This window comes from Bos taurus, chromosome X (genome assembly GCF_002263795.3).
Source record: "Bos taurus isolate L1 Dominette 01449 registration number 42190680 breed Hereford chromosome X, ARS-UCD2.0, whole genome shotgun sequence".
Classification (NCBI taxonomy): Eukaryota; Metazoa; Chordata; class Mammalia; order Artiodactyla; family Bovidae; genus Bos; species Bos taurus.
The window spans coordinates 67,661,564-67,686,051 of record NC_037357.1 but is presented as its reverse complement, the minus strand read 5'-3'; the positions used below and the strand labels follow the sequence as shown (position 1 = coordinate 67,686,051).

Genomic DNA, 24,488 nt, shown 5'->3' with positions numbered 1-24,488 from the left:
CCCATGTCAGCAAATAGTCAGAGGAACCAGAGATAAAATTGCCAACGTCCACTGGATCATTCATAAAGCTAAAGAATTCTAGAACAACATTTACTTCTGCTTCATTGACTACGTTAAAGCCTTTGTGTGGATCAGAGTAACTGGAAAATTCTGAAAGTGATGGGAATATCGGACCACATTACCTGCCTCCTGAGAAACTGTATGCAGATCAAGAAACTACAGTTAGAACTGGACATAAAAAAAGGGAACTGGTTCCAAATTTGGAAAGGTGTACATCAAGGCTGTATATTGTCACCCTGCTTATTTAACTTATACCCAGAGTACATCATGTGAAATGCCAGACTGGATGAAACACAAGCTGGAATCAAGATTGTGAGGAGAAATATCAAGAACATCAAATATGCAGACAATACGACCCTTAAGGCCAAAATGAAGAGGAACTAAAGAGCCTCTTGATGAAGATGAAAGAGGAGAATGAAAAGCTGGCTTAAAATCCAGCATTCAAAAAACCAATATCATGGCATATGGTCACTTCAAGGCAAATAGATGAAGAAATAATCTGAACAGTGACAGACTTTATTTTCTTGCACTCCAGAATCACTGCAGATGGTGACTATGGCCATGAATTTAAAAGATGCTTGCTCTTTGGAAGAAAAGCTGTAAAAAACCTAGACAGCATATTAAGAAACAGACATTACATTGCCTACCAAGGTCTGTATAGTCAAAACAATGTTTTTTCCTGTAGTCATGTACCGGTGTGAAAGTTGGACAGTAAAAAAGGCTGAGCACCAAATAATTGATCCCTTGGAACTATGGTGCTGGAGAAGACTCTTGAGAGTCCTTGAACAGCAAGGATATCAAATCAGTCAATCTTAAAGGAAATCAACAATGAATAGTCATTGAAAGGACCGATGCTGAAGCTTCAATACTTAAGTCACTTGATGCGAAGAACTGACTCATTGAAAAAGACCCTGATGCTGGGAAGGATTAATGGCAAGAGGAGAAGGGGATGACAGAGGATGAGATGGTTGGATGGTATCACCAATTCAATGGACATGACTTTAAGTAAACTCCACGAGATGGTGAAGGAGAGGGAAGCCTAGCGTGCTTCAGTCCATGGGGTCGTGAAGAGTCAGTCAAGACTGAGTGGCTGAACAACAATAAATTGTCTATTGTAACTTCTTGTTTTTCATTTCTACTTTTATTGATTTTTAGTTCTCACTCTCGTTTTCCTGATGAACCTAAATAAAGGTCAATCAATCTTCCTCTCCTCAAAGAATCAGCTTTTTTTTTGAGGTTTTATTGAGGTTTGCTTTCATTTTCTTCTTCTCTACTTAATTATACTTGCTCTGATCTTTGTGATTTATTTCATTCTACTCACTTTGGGCCTTTTTTGTTTTTTAACATTGAGTTTTTATTGTTCTTTCTGTAATAGCTTTCAGTGTAAGTTTAGGTTGTTTATTTCAGCTTATTCTTTTTCTTGAGTTAGGAATGTATCACTGTTAACTTCCATCTTTTGCTGTGCCCCATAGGGTTTTGGATTGTTTTAGCATCATTGTCTTTTGTCTCTAGATATATATTTTTAAATTTCCTCTCTAATTTTCAGTGATCCATTGATTCTTTAGTAATGTATTGTTTAGCCTCCATGTGCATGTGCCAGGAAATACAGTCCTTTTTTTTTTTTTTTCATATTTTGTCCAGAAAGTACTACCATTGAAAGAAAACCATTCTGACAGAGTTCTAACAATGATTGTACTAAGCAGAACAGCTTTTTACATTCTCCCTCTCTGATGTGTCTTTAGAAGTCATCCTGACATTCTTCAGCCTTGACTATTATCTATGGGAATGTTAAGGGATCATGCAACTTATCACTTCAATTCATTACGGTGTTACTTTTTATTACCCTTTATAGTAAGCCATTAATTTTCCATTATCGGTTTTTTCTTCTTTATTTACCAAGAATAAAATAGGGCTGTGGAGAGAAAAGACATTCATTAAAATTCTTGCATTGTAAATTTGAAACCAGCGTTAATCCTTTTTTATGCAAGATGAGAAACATATTAAGTAGCCATTTATGTTAGGGGCTCTACTTGCAGTTAACCAATATTCATAATTATATCTTGCATTGTCATAGTAAACTACGAATGGAAGCCAGAGTTTTCAGTAAAATTTAAAGAGTGATAGAGGTTGTTCATGCCTTGGTTATTTTTACTTATCTCCAGGCAGCCATGAAATTAAAAGACGCTTACTCCTTGGAAGGAAAGTTATGACCAACCTAGATAGCATATTCAAAAGCAGAGACATTACTTTGCCAACAAAGGTTCGTCTAGTCAAGGCTATGGTTTTTCCTGTGGTCATGTATGGATGTGAGAGCTGGACTGTGAAGAAGGCTGAGCGCCGAAGAATTGATGCTTTTGAACTGTGGTGTTGGAGAAGACTCTTGAGAGTCCCTTGGACTGCAAGGAGATCCAACCAGTCCATTCTGAAGGAGATCAGCCCTGGGATTTCTTTGGAAGGAATGATGCTAAAGCTGAAACTCCAGTACTTTGGCCACCTCATGCGAAGAGTTGACTCATTGGAAAAGACTCTGTTGCTAGGAGGAATTGGGGGCAGGAGGAGAAGGGGACAACAGAGGATGAGATGGCTGGATGGCATCACTGACTCGATGGACGTGAGTTTGAGTGAACTCCGGCAGTTGGTGATGGACAGGGAGGCCTGGCGTGCTGTGATTCATGGGGTTGCAAAGAGTCGGACATGACTGAGCGACTCATCTGATCTGATCTGAGGCCACTGTTCTGTATGTAGCAAGTTGTAAAATATATTGTAACCCGTATGTTGACAAAAAGAGTGTTGTGGGGTGAGAAGAATGATGAAAGTGACATAAAAGGATATCATTTCAAAATTAACCAAAAGGAAGTCAAAACACAAAAGATGTGCCATAAAGTCATGCAGCCATGCCAGGATGTGTGTGTATGTGTGCCTGTGTATACAAGTCAATGATTTTACCAAAACTTCACTTTTCTAGACAACACTCACTGTCTTTATATTTCATTATCTTTGCATTATACTATTCTTCTGAGCAATAAATAAAATTTCTGAATAGTATTTTAACAATAACAAAAACAAAATTCACCAGAAGGTAAGTAAGTAAATATGTTCAAACAGTTATCCTAACAGTAATAGCAAAATCCATGCCATATTTTCTCCAGGATGAATTTATCCCATTACCCAAGCCCAGCAACCGTATAGTCATTTATCTTATGAAACAGGCAAATAAACATAATACTACAATACTCTTAGATATAATTACTAGTTGTAATTAGGATGCTGTACAAGGAAAATTGGTGGAATATTACTAAAACATATATATATATATATATATTTTTTTTTTTTTTTTTTTTTTAATCTCGTGGCTAAGTGGTAAAGAATCCGCCTGCCAGTGAAGGAGATGCAAGTTGAATCCTGGGGTTAGGAAGATCCCCTGGAGAAGGAAATAGCATGCCACTCCAGTATTCTTGCCTGGGAAATCCCATGGGCAGGGGAGCCTGGTGGGCTACAGTCCATGTGGTCACAAAAGAGTTGGACACAACTTAGTGACTAAACAACAACAGCAATAACAACAAATTTCTTTTAAGTTCAATAACATATAAATTGGGCACTTCCAAGACTTTGCTGCTCTATTTTATTAAATATAAATACCTGAAGTATTTAGAGGTCAGAATTTCAACTTTGCACAAAGTTGTACTTAATGTCCTCTAATAGCTGTGGCTTCCTGGAACCAACAACTTGCAGTTTTGTAAGGGAGATTTGTTTCTTCTTGCTTTCCCCACTCCTTACTTCTCAATTTGTTCACTGGTTTCTAATCTCTCCAGAATTAAAGTAGAGGTAAGAGAATGAGAGGCTAGGGCTGGGAAGGGAAAGAGTCCAGGAAAGCTCTTACTTAATTAGCACTGTCACTTGCCTTTATGCTTTCCAGTCTGCCTGATGTTTATTGAAGTTATTCTGTGTACACTGTTAAAGGGATTTGCAAATTGTGAAAAATGTTCCCATACTCTTAAAGAGTTGATAATTAAATTTAGAAAAGAAGGCCTGATAGCCTAATTAGGAAAATAAGATATACAAGGAAATGAAAGGATCAGATGAGGTTCTGTTTTGTTTTATCTACTAACACTGCCCAACTATAGGTTTATCAAATGAAGAAACAACTTAATACTATCTCACTACTGTTCCTTGTCCCATTCCTAATACAATCATGAAAGTTTAGCTTCCATTCTTTTCTTCCAGCCTGCCCCCATTTTCTTTTCCCCATCCATGTGGTCAAATATAAGGATTCAGATGTGCAATGATCTGCAAAAGAATTTGTGTGGGAAGATAGTCATACTCTTGTGTAAAGAAGGCTAAAATTATCCATAAGATTTCACATATAAAATTTGAATGCAATTGGATTCTGAAAACTGGAAAAAGTTTAATTAGAGGTGAAGGTAGGGGTACTACAATCAAAGGAATCAATATGAAGATAAAATGAGGTTTTATTTTCTCCCATTCTGAGGGTTGTCTTTTCACCTTGATTATAGTTTCCTTTGCTGTGCAAAAGCTTTTAAGTTTAATTAGGTCCCACTTATTTACTTTTGGTTTTATTTCCGTTACTCTAGGAGGTGGGTCATAGAGGAACTAGCTTTGATTTATGTCACTGAGTGTTCTGCCTATGTTTTCTTCTAAGAGTTTTATAGTTTCAGGTCTTATATTTAGGTCTTTAATCCATTCTGAGTTTATCTTTGTGTGTGGTGTTAGGAAGTGTTTTAATTTCATTCTTTTACATGTAGCTATCCATTTTCCCAGCACCATTTATTGAAGAGACTGTATTTGCCCCATTGTATATTCTTGCCTCCTTTGTCAAAAATAAGGTACACATATGTGCATGGATTTACTTCTGGGCTTTCTCTCTTGTTCCATTGGTCTATATTTCTGTTTTTGTGCCAGTACCATGCTATCTTGATGACTGTAGCTTTGTAGTATAATCTGAAGTCAGGAAAATAATAGCAAATGAAGCCACTGTCAAACAATTAATTTCCAAAATATACAAGCAGCTCATACAACTCCATACCAGAAAAATAAACAACCCAATCAAAAAGTGGGAAAAAGACCTAAACAGACATTTCTCCAAAGAAGACATACAGATGGCTAACAAAGACATGAAAAGATGCTCAACATCACTCGTTATTATGCAAATCAAAACTACAATGAGATAAAACCTCACACCAGTCAGGATGGCCATCATCAAAAAGTCCACAAACAATAAGTGCTGGAGAGGGTGTGGAGAAAAGAGCTGTACAACAGCTCTTGCACTGTTGGTGGGAATGAAAATTGATACAGCTGCTATAGAAGATGGTATGGAGGGAGATTCCTTAGAAAACTAGGAATAAAACTAGCATATGACTCAGCAATCCCACTCCTAGGCATATACCCTGAGGAAACCAAAATAGAAAAAGACACATGTATCCCATTATTCATTACAGCACTATTTACAATACCTAGAACATGGAAGCAACCTAGATGTCCATCAACAGGTGAATGCATAAAGAAGTTGTGGTACATATATGCAATGGAACATTACTCAGCCATACAAAGGAACACATTTGAGTCTGTTCTAAGGAAGTGGATGAACCTAGAACCTATTATACCCAGTGAAGTAAGTCAGAAAGAGAAAGATAAATATCATATTCTAACACATATATACGGGATCTAGAAAAAATGATATTGAATAATTTAATTACAGGGCAGCAGTGGAGAAACAGGCATAGAGAATAGACTTATGGATATGGGGAGAGGGGAGGAGAGGGTGAGATGTATGGAAAGAGTAACGTGGAAACTTACATTACCAAATGTAAAATAGATAGCTAATGGGAATTTGCTGTATGGTTCAGGAAACTCAAACAGGGGCTCTGTATCAACCTGGAGGGATGGGATAGGAAGGGAGATGGGAGGGAGGTTCAAAAGGCAGGGGATATATGTATACCTATGGCTGATTCATGTTGAGGTTTGACAGAAAACAACAAAATTCTGTAAAGCAATTATCCTTCAATTTAAAAATAAATAAATAAAAAGAATGAGCTTGATTCATTGGTATAACAATTAAGACACTGGCTGGCTGAAGGATGAAGTTCTGGTTTGGAGTGAATTTAATTCATTTAGTAAACATTTAATGAACATCTACTATATACCGGTTATAAGATTTAGGTAAAAGAGATACAAAGAGAATAAAGACGTGGTCCTTGCCCCTTTGGACCTCAACTCTTATATGTTGTAACAGCCTCAATTTCCCAATCTCAAAATGAAGAGATTGGAGTACATGTTGTTTAAGACAATATCCAACTTATATATTATCTGATTCCTCTTTTAAAAAATCAACCTAGGCAAGTATGTATGACTTATGACATATTTATAGCTTTACATTTTAAATATATATATATATATATATCAAATTGAAGTATTTACTGGGGATAAAATACACATTTGGTACCAGCATGAATATGGATTTTTATCTATAAGTTTTTTCAGGTCATTAAAATTGTAAGAGATTTTGCTCTTTAACCATTTAAATCACTGTGTTTTTCCATGACCCTTTAGCCTAAAACCAATGTTATACTTAATTATTTTAAATATTCTTTGGAAAAGTTTGAGAATTGCTTTTATGCCCACGTACTCATCAGTGATAAATATTTATGTAGTTCTACTATATATACTTAGAATTGTGCTAAGTGATGGAGATTCATGTGTGTATGTGTGTATACAGCACACACACACACACATATATGGTGGCTTAGCCACTAAGCCGTGTCGGACACTTGCAACTCTGTGGACTGCAGCCTGCTGGGCTCTTCGGTCCATGGACTTCTCAGGCAAGAATACTGGAGTGGGTTTGCCATTTCCTTCTCCAGGGGATTTTCCCGACCCAGGAATTGAACCTGGGTCTCCTGCATTGCAGGCAGATTCTTTACCAACTGAGCTACGAGGGAAGCCCATATAAACTCATGGATGGGAACATATGCTCTTGTAACCATCCATGAATTTTATTAATAGGTAAAAAGGTAGTTTATCAGCTCCTATTTATAATTCTTTTTTTTCTTAACTTAAGGTTTTCATTTCCCTTCTTAACTCTTACTAATATTTTAGAATCAAATTCCATATATTAAATCTGTTAAGATAAAATTCAGCAGAGTAAATTTTAAAGATCTTATTGGCTTTATTCTTTCTAAGACATTAGACAAATTCATCATAAGATTTGTTTATTCATTAGCATTCCATAACAGTAGATAACACGAACTTACCTGACTAATAAACCTCAGAAGAATAAAAGATGTATGTAAAAATTATTTTTCATGTTGACAACTGTAAAGACACATCTATTTTAATTAATAAATCTGGGCTTCCCAGGTGGTGCTAGAGGTATAGAACCTGCCTGCCAATGCAACAGAAATAAGAGACACAGGTCAGTCCCTGAGTGGGGAAGATCCTGTGGAGAAGGGCATGGCCACCCTCTCCAGTATTCTTAGCTGGAGAATCCGATGGAGAGAGGAGCCTTGTTGGCTACACAGTCCATAGTGTCACACAGAGTCGGACATGACTGAAGCCACTTAGCACACACACACACACACAAGCCAGTCTTGATACTGAGTATTTTCCCAGGCCACATGAACTTGAAGCATTTGGGTTTATTTCTAATATATTCCTGAGAATTTTATGACTGCTTAATTTGTATAAGCTCTTACTGTTCTTTGAATTAATTGAACATAGCTCTTTTATAAGTTAATTTGGCAATACCATTACGAGTCAGAAGAATATTTCACATTACAGCATACATATACAGACACACATGGGCTTCCCCAGTGGCTTAGTGGCAAAGAATCTGACTGCAGTGCAGGAGACATGGGTTCAATACCTGGGTCGGGAAGATCCCCTGAAAGTGGGCATAGCAACCCACTCCAGTATTCTTTCTTAGAGAATCCCATAGACAGAAGAGCCTGGAGGGCTATAGTCCATAGGGTCACAAAGAGTCAGATACAACTGGAGGGCTATAGTCCATAGAGTCAAAAAGAGTCAGACACGACTGAAGTGACTTGAGCATACATGCATACAGACACACATAAATAAGCAAGCACAAGCTGAGATCTTATAGCTTTTATTTTAATGTTTTCAGCCGTTATGTCAGTACCTGCTCAAATGGCTAAAGCTTTTTAAAAGCTCTTATTTTGGAGAAGACACTTAAGATTTTTTGTATCTTGTAAAGTTTTTTTTTTTTTTGTATTTTTTATATAAAATATTTTTTAAAATATTTTTGTATCTTGTAAAGTAATCTTATGGAAGCGGTGAACTAGATTTGGGGCAAGGAAACCTCTGTAGCAGTTTATATATATATATATATATTATCAGTTCAGTCACGCATGTCTGACTATTTGTGACCCCATGGATTTCAGCACACCAGGCTTCCCTGTCAATCACCAACTGCTGGGGCTTGCTCAAACTCATGTGCATTGAGTTGGTGATGCAATCCAACCATCTCATCCTCTGTAGTTCCCTTCTCCTCCTGCCTTCAATCTCTCCGAGCTTCAGGGTCTTTTCCAGGGAGTTAGTTCTTCAGATCAGGTGGCCAAAGTATTGGAGTTTCAGCTTCAGCATCAGTCTTCCAATGAATATTCAGTACTGATTTCCTTTAGGATTGACGGGTGTGATCTCCTTGCTGTCCAAGGGACTCAAGAGTCTTCCCAAAAACCACAGTTCAAAAACATCAATTCATTCAGTTCATTTCAGTTCAGTCACTCAGTTGTGTCCACCTTTTTGCGACCCCATGAACCGCAGCACGCCAGGCCGCCCTGTTCACCACCAACTCCCAGAGTTCACCCAAACCCATGTCCATTGAGTCAGTGATGCCATCCAACCATCTCATCCTCTGTCCCCTTCTCCTCCTGCCTTCAATCTTTCCCAGCATCAGGGTCTTTTCAAATGAGTCAGCAATGCTCATCAGGTGGCCAAAGTATTGGAGTTTCAGCTTCAGCATCAGTCCCTCCAATGAACACCCAGGACTGATCTTCTTTAGGATGAACTGGATGGATCTCCTTGCAGTCCAAGGGGCTCTCAAGAGTCTTCTCCAACACCACAGTTCAAAAGCATCAATTATTTGGCACTCAGCTTTCTTTATAGTCCAACTCTCACGTCCATACATGACCACTGGAAAAACCATAGCCTTGACTAGACGGACCTTTGTTGGCAAAGTAATGTCTCTGCTTTTTAATATGCTGTCTAGGTTGGTCATAACTTTCCTTCCAAGGAGTAAGCGTCTTTTAATTTCATGGCTGCAATCACCATCTGCAGTGATTTTGAAGCCCAGAAAAATAAAGTCAGCCACTATTTCCACTGTTTCCCCATCTATTTGCCATGAAGTGATGGGACCAGTTGCCATGATCTTTGTTTTCTGAATGTTGAGCTTTAAGCCAACTTTTTCACTCTCCACTTTCACTTTCATCAAGAGGCTCTTTAGTTCTTCTTCACTTTCTGCCATAAGGGTGGTGTCATCTGCATATCTGAGGTTATTGATATTTCTCCTGGCAATCTTGATTCCAGTTTGTGCTTCCTTCAGCCCAGCATTTTTCATGATGTATTCTGCATATAAGTTAAATAAGCAGGGTGACAATATACAGCCTTGACATACTCCTTTTCCTATTTGGAACCAGTCTGTTGTTCCATGTCCAGTTCTAACTGTTGCTTCCAGACCTGCATACAGGTTTCTCAAGAGGCAGGTCAGGTGGTCTGGTATTCCCATCTCTTTCAGAATTTTCCACAGTTTATTGTGATCCACACAGTCAAAGGCTTTGGTATAGTCAATAAAGCAGAAATAGATATTTTTCTGGAGCTCTCTTGCTTTTTTGATGATCCAGAAGATGTTGGCAATTTGATCTCTGGTTCCTCTGCCTTTTCTAAATCCAGCTTGAATGTCTGGAAGTTCTCTGTTCATGTACTGTTGAAGCTTAGCTTGGAGAATTTTGAGAATTGAATTGAAAGAAATGAAATGAAGTCACTCAGTTGTGTTTGACTCTGCGTCCCCATGGACTGTAGCCTACCAGGCTCCTCCGTCCATGGGATTTTCCAGGCAAGAGTACTGCAGTGGGTTGCCATTTCCTTCTCCAGGGGATCTTTCTGACCCAGGGATCAAACCCAGGTCTCCTGCATTGTAGGCTGACGCTTTACCATCTGAGCCACCAGAGTAGTCTTTGCTGGTATGTGAGATGAGTGCAATTGTTCAGTAGTTTGAACATTCTTTGACATTGCCTTTCTTTGGGACTGGAATGAAAACTGATCTTTTCCAGTCCTGTGGCCACTGCTGAGTTTTCAAATTTTCTGGCATATTGAGTGTGCCACTTTAACAGCATCATCTTTTAAGGATTTGCAATAGCTTAGCTGGAATTCTATCACATCAAATAGCTTTGTTCATAGTGATGCTTCCTAAGGCCCACTTGACTTCACATTCCCAGATGTCTGACTCTATTTGAGTGATCACACCACTGTGGTTATCTGGGTCATTAAGATCTTTTTTGTATAGTTCTTCTTTGTATTCTTGCCACCTCTTCTTAATATCTTCTGTTTCTTTAGGTCCATACTATTTCTGTCCTTTATCATGCCCATCTTTGCATGAAATATCCCCTTGGTATCTCTAATTTTCTTGAAAAGATATCTAGTCTTTCCTATTTTATTGTTTTCCTCTATTTCTTTGCATTGATCTAAACATAGGGAGGCTTTCTTGTCTCTTCTTGCTGTTCTTTGGAACTCTGCTTTCAGATGGGTATATTTTTCCTTTCCTCCTTTGCCTTTCACTTTTCTCAGCTATCTGTAAGACTTCCTCAGATAATCATTTTGCCTTTTTTTCATTTCTTTTTTTTTCAGGATGATTTTGATCACCACCGCCTGTACAGTGTTATGAACATCCATCCATAGTTCTTCAGTCACTCTGCCCATGAGATCTAATCCCTTGAATCTATTTGCCACTTCCACTGTATAATTTTAAGGGATTTGATTCAGGTCATACCTGAATGGCCTATAGGTTTTCCCTATGTTCTTCAATTTAAGTCTGAATTTTTGCAATAAGGAGTTCATAATCTGAGCCACAGTCAGCTCCTGGTCTTTTTTTGTGCTGACTGTATAGAGCTTCTCTATCTTCGGCTGAAAATATTATAATCAATCAGATTTCGGTATTGAACATCTGGTGATGCCCATGTGTAGAGTCGTCTCTTGTGCTGTTGGAAGAGGGGGTTTGCTATTCTGGGTGATAGCTAACTTTTTCTTAGGTTTTCTGCCTTTTCCAAAATTTCCATGAATATGTGTACTTTTTCAGGAATAAATTGACCTTTTTTATCTCGTTTTATTTCTCACTCATCTGCACTTTGCCCATACGACAATTGAGAGGACCTAAAAAATTAAGTCCAGTTTTATGCTTTGATAATACACAGTTAACTCACTCTGCAAACATATAAGTATATTTTTCATCTTTTGGTGAGTCATGTTGTATCTCTCTCTGAATACAAATAGGAATATATATGTACATGCATATATATTATATATTCATTTTTTAAACCTGAAAATTATGTCAATTACATGTTAGAACTGAAATAGTGATGCTGATATGATTTTCATATATTTTTTCTTTTCTAGTGCAAGGGTGTGACTAAAATCTATCATTACATAATTGCTCTGCCACCTGATCTTACAGAACTGGAAACACAAATTGCAGAAGTTATTACCCCTGAAAAGAAGTCATGTAATGTGCAAGTGGTAAGCAATTTTTAAGAAAAGATTTACCATTAAACTAAATTATTTAGTGAAGATTTGTAAATATCAATCAAATTCTCTCTAATTTAACACAGAAGTGGGTATTATGTGTTTTTTTTTTTTTGGTTTCCTTTTAATGTCTCTAAATATATAGTTGATACTTGAACAACACTGGAATTAGGGGTACCAACCCTCCATGCAGTCAAAAACCCACATATAACTTTGCAGTCTGTTCTCTATATCTACAGTCTCACATTCATAGATTCAAACAACCATGGATAGTGTGGTACTGTAGTGCTTATATACTGAAAAAATGATTGCACATAGGTGAACCTGTGCAGTTCAAACCCATGTTCAAGGGTCAACTGTATACAGTATATAAGATGATGTGATCATGTCTGGCTTTTCAGTATAGTCATTATGCTAATTTTAGGTGACTTTATTATATACCATTGAATTCATATATCATGATTTATTTAATCATTCAATTATCATTGGATTATTTAGAATGTTGCCATTTTCATGTGTTAAAAGTAAAACTGATATAATGGTCTTTTAAAGTATAATGTATTTTAACCATTCAAATAATATATTTGAATATATTTATATGATTCTGATAATAATAACAGAATATACTGTTGTCTTCCCTGGAAGCTCAGCTTATAGAGAATCTGCCTACAATGCAGAGAGACCCTGCTTTAATTCCTGGGTCAGGAAGATCCACTGAGAATGGATAGGCTACCCATGCCAATATTCTTGGGTTTCCTTAGTGGCTCAGACAATAAGGAATCCACCTGTAATGCGGGAGACCTGAGTTGGGAAGATAACCTGACAAAGGGAATGGCTACCCACTCCAGCATTCTTGCCTGGAGAGTCCCCATGGACAGAGAGCCCGGCAGGCTACAGTCCATGCGATTGCAAAGAGTCAGACACAGCTGAGTAACTTTCAGTTTCACTTTCACAATTGTTTTAGGATTAATTGTATTGTTAAGTTACTTACCAGAAGAATTCTATCAAACTAAACCCTGTATTTTCAGAGTATTGAATTTTATCTCTTTTTCTAATTCTTGCTAGAATTGTAAAATCAAACCTCATTTTTGTTTTAGTGTGGGTTTAATTGTTTGAGCATTTTTATTATATGCTATATTTTTCTCCTAATTTCCTTTTCTTTACCTTTATTATTTAATTTTTCTAACTTGAAATTGCCTGTTAATTAATATAAAATATAAGAATGCCAAAGGAAAACATTTATTTGTTTTAGTCATAAACAATACTTGTGTATTTTCTTCCAATATTTTTTCTATTCATATTTTATATATTTGTGACATACCACATATATAACTTGATCACATGAACATATCATGATTTACTTGATTTTGTTTTACTTGTTGGCATTCAAATTACTTCAAGATTTTGTTATTTTACTGTTATATATACTGTTCTGATACATATAATTGAGCATCTTTGTACCTAAAGCTCTTAATGCTTAGTTGTTGAGACATGCAATTACTGGTCCAAAGGTTATGAACAGTTCCAAGTTTGTAATATATACTGAAAATTTGCTTTCTAAAAGATTGTATCAGTTTGTGCTTTTACTATTTAAACAAATAGAATTATTCAGGTGAAAAACAGTCATAATCATAATCCTAGTCATATCTTGTTTCTTTTACAATTCATGAGGTTTAACATTTTCCATTATATTTATTAGCCATTTTCCCTTCCTTTTTCCTAAATTTCCTGTTCATAGTCCTTGCCCACTTAATTAAGGGGATCTTAGAGGTAACTTATGTGTATTTTATGTTAATTACATGTCCCAAGTTTATGGTAAAGATTTGCACAATAAACTGAGATATAGAATCTTTTAAGTTCAGAAATAAGCTCGATAAAGTCAGCTTGCCTATTTTAAGTGCATTATTTTTGCCCACTTACCGTATGATTACATCTGTCATAGTATTTACTGAATTTCCTGTACTTTTAAAAATTGATATAGTAATGACTTAAATCTTAAAGCAAAGGCAAATAACTTCACATGTGCTCCAACAGAAAACATCATTTAACATTAATTTTTAAAGCTATAATTTGAAGTAACCCTTCATATGTCATGCTTCTATTATCAGAATCATTTTCATCTAAGTCTTTATTTTAATCTATGTAAACATAGCAAAATCATTATTACGGCTGCATGACAACCTTATCTTAGCATAATGACTTAATGAAAAAGAGAACGTGGAGTTTTTTAGTACAGAATTGTTTGTCTTGAAATAGCTAATTACCTGGAAAAAAAAAAAGGATATACCTTTGAAATGGAAATTTTTATTGTTCAATTTGATCAAGGATGCCATTAAACTGTAAGCTGCATGCGAAAAGAATGTGACATTTTATGCCAATGGCGAAGTTCAAAATTAGTGATTTAAAATATCAAATAATAATCTGTCTCTCAGTTGTAGAATTATACAGAATAGAATTTTAACCTTATTATGCAAAATATACAAATCCAAAACACATGAGGGAATAAATTTCATAAACAAAGAAAGCAAGTAAATTGGAACAGCAGTAGAATTTAGTGTTAGGATTAATTAGCTTTTTTGAAATCCCTACTTTACCACAAATTGCCTAGATGTGAACTTGAACAAGTCATATTTCCTCTCTAAAGCTCAGTTTCTACTCTGTAAAATGCAGAGCTTGACTGAATGACAACTGAGGTCACATATAGCTATATAAATCTAATATGGTTTCACAGGTCCAGTTCAGTTCAGTTCAGTTCAGTCACTCAGTCGTATCTGACTCTTTGCGACCCCATGAATCACAGCACGCCAGGCCTCCCTGTCCATCACCAACTCCCGAAGTTCACTCAGACTCACGTCCATCGAGTCAGTGATGCCATCCAGCCATCTCATCCTCTATCATCCCCTTCTCCTCCTGCCCCCAATCCCTCACACCATCAGAGTCTTTTCCAGTGAGTCAACTCTTCGCATGAGGTGGCCAAAGTACTGGAGTTTCAGCCTTAGCATCATTCCTTCCAAAGAAATCCCAGGGCTGATCTCCTTCAGAATGGACTGGTTGGATCTCCTTGCAGTCCAAGGGACTCTCAAGAGTCTTCTCCAACACCACAGTTCAAAAGCATCAATTCTTCTGCCCTCAGCTTTCTTCACAGTCCAATTCTCACATCCATACATGGCCACAGGAAAAACCATAGCCTTGACTAGATGGACCTTTGTTGGCAAAGTAATGTCTCTGCTTTTCAATATGCTATCTAGGTTGGTCATAACTTTTCTTGCAAGGAGTAAGCGTCTTTTAATTTCATGGCTGCAGTCACCATCTGCAGTGATTTTGGAGCCCAAAAAAATAAAGTCTGACACTGTTTCCACTGTTTCACTGTCTATTTCCCATGAAGTGATGGGACCAGATGCCATGATTTTTTTTTTCTGAATGTTGAGCTTTAAGCCAACTTTTTTTGACTCTCCTCTTTCTCTTTCATCAGGAGCCTTTTTAGTCCCTCTTCACTTTCTCTCATAAGGGTGGTGTCATCTGCATATCTGAGGTTATGGATATTTCTCCTGGCAATCTTGATTCCAGCTTGTGTTTCTTCCAGCCCAGCATTTCTCATGATGTACTCTGCATAGAAGTTAAATAAGCAGGGTGACAATATACAGCATTGATGTACTCCTTTTCCTATTTGGAACCAGTCTGTTGTTCCATGTCCAGTTCTAACTGTTGCTTCCTGACCTGCATATAGGTTTCTCAAGAGGCAGGTCAGGTGGTCTGGTATTCCCATCTCTTTCAGAATTTTCCACAGTGTATTATGATCCACACAGTCAAAGGCTTTGGCATTGTTAGTAAATGCCAAAGAATGCTCAAACTACTGCACAATTGCACTCATCTCACATGGTAGTAAAGTAATGCTCAAAATTCTCCAAGCCAGGCTTCAGCAGTACATGAACTGTGAACTTCCACATGTTCAAGCTGGTTTTACAAAAGGCAGAGGAACCAGATATCAAATTGCCAACATCCTGTGGATCATCGAAAAAGCAAGAGAGTTCCAGAAAAACATCTATTTTACAGGCCCACAGTTTTATATTTCCCAGAGTGGCCTTGCAAAGAAATCATTAACTAGTACACATATTCTGCTCAGTGGCTAACTGATTCCTAACATAGAAATGGATTGAATATTACCGACTTTTACTAAAATGTTTGCTTGGGGCTATAGATTCTGATATGTTGGGGACAGAGGGAGGGTATTAGGAGTTTGAAGGTTATTCTTCCCACTATTGGTGAAGCACACTTAAAAGGGTAAGTTCAGGTTTTGAAGAGCCTGAATCTTACACAATTTGAGATTGCCTCTGAAAAACACACAAAATGAAATACAAGTTGAAATGTGGAATGAAGAAAATCACAGCAAATTGCAAAAATTAACATCTGATGAATAATACAAACATGAAATACTCTCAGTGCTTTGGAAGGGGACTGTATAAGTAAGGGGTCCTAAAACTTAAGCTTCATTGGCTTCATGATAAATCTGTCTCTGGGACTAAGCATGTTTTTCCCTCTGCATACTTCTCTCTGGCTCCACACCTTATTATTATTTAGCTCCTTATCTCCAGGGGATCTTATCTCCAGAGGATCTTCCCCACCCAGGTCTCCTGCATTGCAGGAGGATCTTAACCAGCTAAACTACCAGGGAAGCCCTATTCTTAAGCAGTCTTTCTAAATCAGAGAACACAAATAACATGAAAGAAGAAAATATCAGAAGTCAAACAGTAAATACTATATAGATATGGTTTATGTGTCAGCAAGGAACGTACAAAGCCAGTATGCCTCCATCCATGTCAGCTGCCTGAAATATTTTTGTCATACTGCTTTCATTTAGATGGCGAAAAAAATTGACCCATAAATTAACCAATGTTTCCTATCTAGGACCATTATTTCATGTCCAAGGAAATGTACTGGCACACTGACATCATTTCTACCAACATCTCATCACATTCATTTTCCATATAAGATGCCTGGTTCCATGTGCTTTTTGTGCACTTGGTGTGTAAATAATTATGATAATTGATTTATTCAAGGATTATGATGACCCAGATGTTTTCATTGTCATAGCCCATAAATTCTTGTCTAATCTGAGATTTGTATTATATGCTATTTTTTAAATCACATTTTCCTCTGTTTTTGACAACCATTTAAAATAGTCTTTGAAATACTGTAATGGTGTGCATATTCAATGTTATCATAATTGCTTTTAAGATTTAATATATTTCAGGAAACTATGGCATCTATGCCAACTCTTGGTTACCAGTTAGGCAATCTATAACAAAAATTAAAAATGTAAAATTAAGTTTTACCTTCATAATATAATATACAGCATTCTAATTAATAGGTGTGAGTATTAAATAATATGCTTTATTGAGGAAACTAACAGTAAAAGAAAGCTACCCAGAATGATTAAATGACAGGAAAAATAAGCCTTAATGCTCTGCAAAGGGAGAAAACCAAGAAGTAACTGAATTTTTCTGTCCATGGAAAATTTATCAAATTTTTTTTTTAACATTTAAAAATCCAATAGACTATGGGCTTCTGTTTTAAAGTAAATCTGTAGTGGGATCATTTCCAAGTGTAAAAAAGTTAGAATAGAATCACAAAATATGTTTGTATGTTGAAATATTACATGAACACAGGGTTTTTTTGTTTTTGTTTTTTCATTTTATTTTATTTTTTCATTTTAAAAATACATCATCTAAGAGGAGTGTTTTTGAGTTCCCAAAATGTATCACTGCAGTGTATTCTGAAAATCCATCATTTAGCTCAAAAAAGTGGCCATACCCTCTACTTTCAGAAAGAAAGTTTCAGGTTCTATCCATTCAAAGAACTGTGTTACAAAATTGTCTATCTTAAATGGTTCATAAGTGATCAATGCAAAGAAATAGAGGAAAACAATAGAATGGGAAAGACTAGAGGTCTCTTCTAGAAAATTAGAGATACCAAGGGAATATTTCATGCAAAGATGGGCAGAATAAAGGACAGGAATGGGATGGACCTAACAGAAGCAGAAGATATTAAGAAGAGGTGGCAAGAATGCACAGAAGAACTATATAAAAAGGATCTTAATGGCCCAGATAACCACAATGGTGTGATCACTCATCTAGAGCCAGACATCCTGGAATGTGAAGTCAAGTGGGCCTTAGGAAGCATCACAATGAACAAAGCTAGTGGAAGTGATCAAATTCCAGCTGAGCTATTGCAAATCCTTAAAAGATGTTGCTGTGAATGTGCTGCACTCAATATGTAAACAAATTGGGAAAACTCAGCATTGGTGACAGAACAGGAAAAGGTCAGTTTTCATTCCAGTCCCAAAGAAAGGCAATGCCAAAGAATGTTCAAACTATCGCTCTCATCTCATGTGGTAGCAAAGTAATGCTGAAAATTCTCCAGGTGAGGCTTCTATGGTACCTGAACTGGGAACTTTCAGATGTTCAAGCTGTATTTAGAAAAAGCAGAGGAACCAGAGATCAAATTGCTAACATCCGTAGGAACAACACATGGAAAAAATAGACTGGTTCCAAATTGGGAAAGGAGTACGCCAAGGCTGTAGAGTGTCACCTGTTTATTTAAATTATATGCAGAGTACATCATGTGAAATGTCAACCTGGATGAATCACAAGTTGGAATCAAGATTTCCAGGAGAAATATTTACAAACTCAGATATGCAGATGATACTACTCTAAGGGCAGAAAGCAAAGAAGAACTAAAGAGCCTCTAGATGAGGGTAAAAGAGGAGAGTGAAAAAGCTCGCTTAAAACTGAACATTCAAAAAATGAAGAACATGGCATCCAGCCCCATCACTTCATGGCAAATAGATGAGAAAACAATAGAAATGATGACAGACTTTATTTTCTTGGGCTCCAAAATCATTGCAGATGGTGACTGTAGCCATGAAATTAAAAGACACTTGCTCCTTAGAAGAAAAGCTATGGCAAACTGAGACAGTATATTAAAAACCAGAGACATTGCCAACAAAGGTCCATATAGTCAAGCCTATGGTTTTTTCCAGTAGTCATGTATGGATATGAGAGTTGTATAAAGAAAGCTGAGCATTGAAGAATTGATACTTTTGAACTGGTTTTGGAGAAGACTCTTGAGAGTCCCTTGGACTGCAAGGAGATCAAACCAGTGAATTCTAAAGGAAATCAATCCTAAATATTCATTGGAAGGACTGATGCTGAAGCTAATACTTTTGCCACTTGGTGTGAAGAACTGACTCATTGGAAAAGACCCTGATGCTGGGAAAGGTTGAAGGCAGAAGGAGGAGATGACAGAGGATGAGATTGTTGGATAACATCACCAACTTGATGGACATGAGTTTGAGGAAGCTCCGGGAGATAGTGGTGGACAGGGAAGCCTGGTGTGCTGCAGTCCATGGGGTCGCAAAGAGTCAGACACGAATGATCGACTGCCCTGAAATGGTTCATCTCTGCTTAGGAACCTTGAACTACTTGGCTGACATCTTGTTCCATTAAAGTGGCAAATCTCAGGAGATAAAACCAAGAGCTTGTAATCAGACATTAGTCTGGCTGTATGTCCTTGATGGACATTTCTGCAATAACTCTTTGACTAATGACCCAATAGGCTTCTAGTAGTAGCTAGTCTGTGTGAGAAAGATATACTAAATTAGAGTCATTAGGGAGATGCCTTACAATATCTCACATTTTAAGAAGGAAGTATATATTTGGAACTCACAAAGTACCTGCCTGTCTTCTTGTTCCCCTTCTTTGTTCCATTCCATTTCACTTTACCTCTACCCTCTTTTTCATTTGCTTCAAGTGTGATATGATCAGTACTTATCTACTCAAAGTGTTCCTTCGTGAATATTTCCCCTGGTGCTATGGGAATGTGGAAGTAAATGCCAGTTCTATGAATGAAAATGTAAATGTTTTCCATGATCCTAAAAATAAACCCTGGGATATACAGTATCATACATTTTGTTCTTTTAGGTAAAGATTTTTTTCAAATTTACTGTGTTTTATTCAATTTTTAAAATTCTACCTGTGTATAAATAGCCATTATTTATATAACCTCTTAGTTTGCTTTCATATCTATAATTTCTTTTGAAATGCATACTGTCATCTCATTTGGTGCTCAAAATGACTGTGTGATAGACAGGGCAGAAACTATTTTCATGTTCATTTTTTAAATTAAGAAGTTGAGGCCTAGATACAGTATACCTATACATTATACCTCTATCCCTGCTTGTCACTGCTATCTGTCAAATTCAGTTGGATTTATTCAATCATGTGGTCAGCTGTTTTTTTCTCAAAAACTAATCCAAAATTTCAACACTTCCAGAAATGTTTCCCTATCCAACTCCAGCCTTCTTTTATCTCAGCTTATGGCCTCACCACCCCCTTCAGCAAAAATATGGGCCAGTCACTTAGGAATTCCCTGGGAATATCTACAGTAATGATGGATTTTGTGATTTGTGTCAACCTTTCAGCTGAAAACAGGAAAGCTTGATAAATTTTTAAAATTTGTTAGTCATTAGAGAACTAACAATCAGTAAAAAAAAAAAAAAAAAATGAGACTAACATCTGGAAGAAGAAAACCTAGACTGTAAAGCAATGAAAGCCAGAAGAAAATGGATTTCTATTTGAAAAAACTGAGCTGAAAATGCTGAAATTGCCAACTTAGAATTCAGTTTTCCATAAAACTATTCTTCAAAGATGATAGTAAAATTAAGACTTTTTGGAATCTGAGAATGGAACAAACATAACTGATATTTTGTTACTATCAGTTCAGTTCAGTCTCTCAGTCGTGTCCATCTCTTTGTGAATGCATGAACTGCAACACACTAGGCTTCCCTGTCCATCACTCACTCCTAGACCTTGCTCAAACTCATGTCCATTGACTCAGTGATGCCATCCAACCATCTCATCCTCTGTCCTCCCCTTCTCCTCCTGCTTTCGATCTTTCCCAGCTTCAGGATCTTTTCCAGTGAATCAGTTCTTCATATCAGATGGCCAAAGTATTGTAGTTTCAGCTTCAGCATCAGTCCTTCCAGTGAATATTGGACTGATTTCCTTTAGGATTGACTGGCTCAATCCCCTTGAAGTCTATGGGACTCTCAAAGTCTTCTCTTATTACTATCACTCCCAAATAAATACTGTTCTTTGGTGGAATAAAAACAATCTGAGATGCAAGCTAAAGAATGTGGGAAAGAATGAAGAGCAACAAAATGGTAAATATGTATGCAAATATAGATTATTATTGGCTGAGTAAAGTGATAACAGTTGCAATAATAAGAATATGGAGTTTTAAATAGGTAGAGTTTAACCTTGTTAAAGTAGTGGCAAATAAGGATGGACGGGGTAAATAAAGTATTCTAAGGGCAATACATTATCTAAGAAGTAAAACTGTAACTTGGTAAGCCATGGATGCCTGTGGTACCACTAAAAGAATAATAAAATAATGTATGAATATCAACATTAGAGGAGACAACTGGAAGTAATAATCCGAAAGAAATCAAGAAAAGAGAATCAAAGGAACAAAATACAGGCATGAAAAATGGAAGTCAACAAGTACAATAACACTGTAGATTTAAACCCAAATATATCAGTGATAATATGAAATGTAAAAAAATCTAAATGCTCCAGTTGAAAGAAAAAGAACATCATACCAGCTTAAGAAAAAAGTATAGGCTACTTACAAAGCCATGCCTAAAATATAAAAGCATGCATTATTTTAAATTAAAATGATAGAAAAAAATATATACAACAGGCAGTTACCAAAATAAATTTGGAATATTTGTCTAAATAGGTTTTTTTTTTAATTTATTTATTTTAGTTGGAGGCTCAATACTTTATAATATTGTACTGGTTTCTGCCATACATTGATATGAATCAGCCATGGTTTTACATGTGTTTCCCAACCTGAACCCCCCTCCTACCTCCCTCCCCATCCCATCCCTCTGGGTCATCCCAGTGCACCAGCCCTGAGCACACTATCTCATGCATCGAACCTGGATTGGTGATCTCTTCCATATATGATAATATATATGTTTCAATGCTATTCTCTCAGATCTTTCCACCCTTGCCTTCTCCCACACAGTCCAAAAGACTGTTTGATACATCTTTGTCTGTTTTACTGTTTCACATATATGGTTATCATTACCATCTTTCTAAATTCCATACACATGTGTTAGTATACTGTATTGGTGTTTTCTTTCTGGCTTACTTCACTGTATAATAGGCTACAGTTTCATTCACCTCATTAGAACTGATTCAAATGTATTCTTTTTAGTGGTTGAGTAATATTCCATTGTGGTACATGCGTCTCTTTCAGTTCTGGTTTCCTCAGTATGTATGCCAAGCATTGGGATTGCTGGGTCATATGGAAGTTCTAGTTCCAGTTTTTTAATGAATCTCCACAATGCTCTCCATAGTGTCTTTACTAGTTTGAAATCCCACCAACAATGTAAGAGGGTTCCCTTTTCTCCATACCCTCTCCAGCATTTATTGCTTGTAGACTTTTGGATAGCAGCCATTCTGACTGGCATGAGATGGTACATCATTATAGTCTTGATTTGCATTTCTCTGATAATGAGTGATGTTGAGCATCTTTTCATGTGTTTGTTAGCCATCTGTATGTCTTCTTTGGAGAACCGTCTGTTTAGTTCTTTGGCCCATTTTTTGATTGGGTCATTTATTTTTCTGGAATTGAGCTTCAGGAGTTGCTTGTATATTTGTGAGAATAATTCTTTGTCAGTTGTTTCGTTTGCTGTTATTTTCTCCCATTCTGAAGGCTGTCTTTTCACCTTGCTTATAGTTTCCTTTGTTGTGCAAAAACTTTTACGTTTGATTAGATCCCATTTGTTTATTTTTGCTTTTATTTCCAATACACTGGGAGGTGGGTCATAGAGGATCCTGGTTTGATTTATGTCGGAGAATGTTTTGCCTATGTTTTCCTCTAGGAGTTTTATAGTTTCTGGTCTTATGTTTAGATCTTTGATCCATTTTGAGTTTATTTTTGTGTATGGTGTTAGAAAGTGTTTTCTTTTCATTCTTTTACAAGTGGTTGACCAGTTTTCTCAGCACTTGTTAAAGAGATTGTCTTTTTGCCATTGTATATTCTTGCCTCCTTTGTCAAAGATAAGGTGTTCATAGGTGTGTGGATTTATCTCTGGGCTTTCTATTTTGTTCCATTGATCTATATTTCTGTCTTTGTGCCAGTACCATACTGTCTTGATGACTGTGGCTTTGTAGTAGAGCCTGAAGTCAGGTAGGTTGATTCCTCCAGTTCCATTCTTCTTTCTCAAGATTGCTTTGGCTAGTCAAGGATTTTTGTATTTCCATACAAATTGTTAAATTATTTGTTCTAGTTCTGTGAAAAATACTGTTGGTAGCTTGATAGGGGTTGCATTGAATATATAATTTGGTTTGAGTAGTATACTTACTTTCACTATATTGATTCTTCCAGTCCATGAACATGGTATACTTCTCCATCTGTTTGTGTCCTTTTTGATAATTCACCAGTGTTTTATAGTTTTCTATATAGAGATTTTTGTTTCCTTAGATAGATGTATTCCTAAGTATTTTATTCTTTTCATTGCAGTGGTAAATGGAATTGTTTCCTTAGTTTCTCTTTCTGTTTTCTCATTGTTAGTGTATATGAATACAAGAGATTTCTGTGTGTTAATTTTATATTGTGCAACTTAACTGTATTCATTGATTAGCTCTAGTATTTTTTTGGTGGAGTCTTTAGGGTTTTCTATGTGGAAGGTCATGTCGTCTGTAAACAGTGAGAGTTTTACTTTTTCTTTGTCAATCTGGATTGAAGAATCCTTGCATCCCTGGGATAAAGCCCACTTGGTCATGGTGTATGATCTTTTTAATATATTGTTGGATTATGTTTGCTAGAATTCTGTTAAGGATTTTTGTATCTACATTCATCAGTGATATTGGCCTGTAGTTTTCCTTTTTTGTGGCATCTTTGTCTGGTTTTGGTATTAGGGTGATGGTGACCTCATAGAATGTATTTGGCAGTTTACCTTCCTCTACAATTTTCTGGAAGAGTATGAGTAGGATAGATGTTAGCTCTTCTCTAAATTTTTGGTAGAATTCAGCTGTGAAGCTGACTGGTCCTGGGCTTTTGTTTGCTGATAGATTTCTTATTACAGTTTTGATTTCTGTGCTTGTGATGGGTCTGTTAAGATTTTCTATTTCTTCCTGGTTCAGTTTTGGAAAGTTGTACTTTTCTAAGAATTTGTCCATTTCTTCCAAGTTGTCCATATTATTGGCATATAGTTGCTAATATTAGTCTCTTATGATCCATTGTGTTTCTGTGTTGTCTGTTGTGATCTCTCCATTTTCATTTCTAATTTTGTTAATTTGATTTTTCTCCCTTTGTTTCTTAATGAGTCTGGCTAATGGTTTGTCAATTGTATTTATCTTCTCAAAGAACCAGCTTTTGGCTTTGTTGATTTTTGCTATGGTCTCCTTTGTTTCTTTTGGATTTTTTTTAAATTTTATTTTATTTTTAAACTTTACATAATTGTATTAGTTTTGCCAAATATCAAAATGAATCCACCACAGGTATACATGTGTTCCCCATCCTGAACCCTCCTCCCTCCTCCCTCCCCATACCATCCCTCTGGGTCATCCCAGTGGATTTATTTCTGCCCT

At 36.5% G+C, this 24,488-nt stretch overlaps 1 protein-coding gene across 3 annotated transcripts in view; it reads left to right on the top strand.

Annotated features, from left to right (window-relative positions):
* The window catches only part of LOC101903477 (uncharacterized), a 461,195-nt gene that overhangs the window by 219,437 nt on the left and 217,270 nt on the right, over positions 1-24,488 (top strand). For all 3 annotated transcript variants that reach the window (XM_059883702.1, XM_024988550.2, XM_024988549.2), the window contains one exon: positions 11,701-11,820. In XM_059883702.1, coding sequence (XP_059739685.1) covers positions 11,701-11,820 — 120 coding nt within the window. The remainder of the gene's footprint in view (positions 1-11,700; positions 11,821-24,488) is intronic.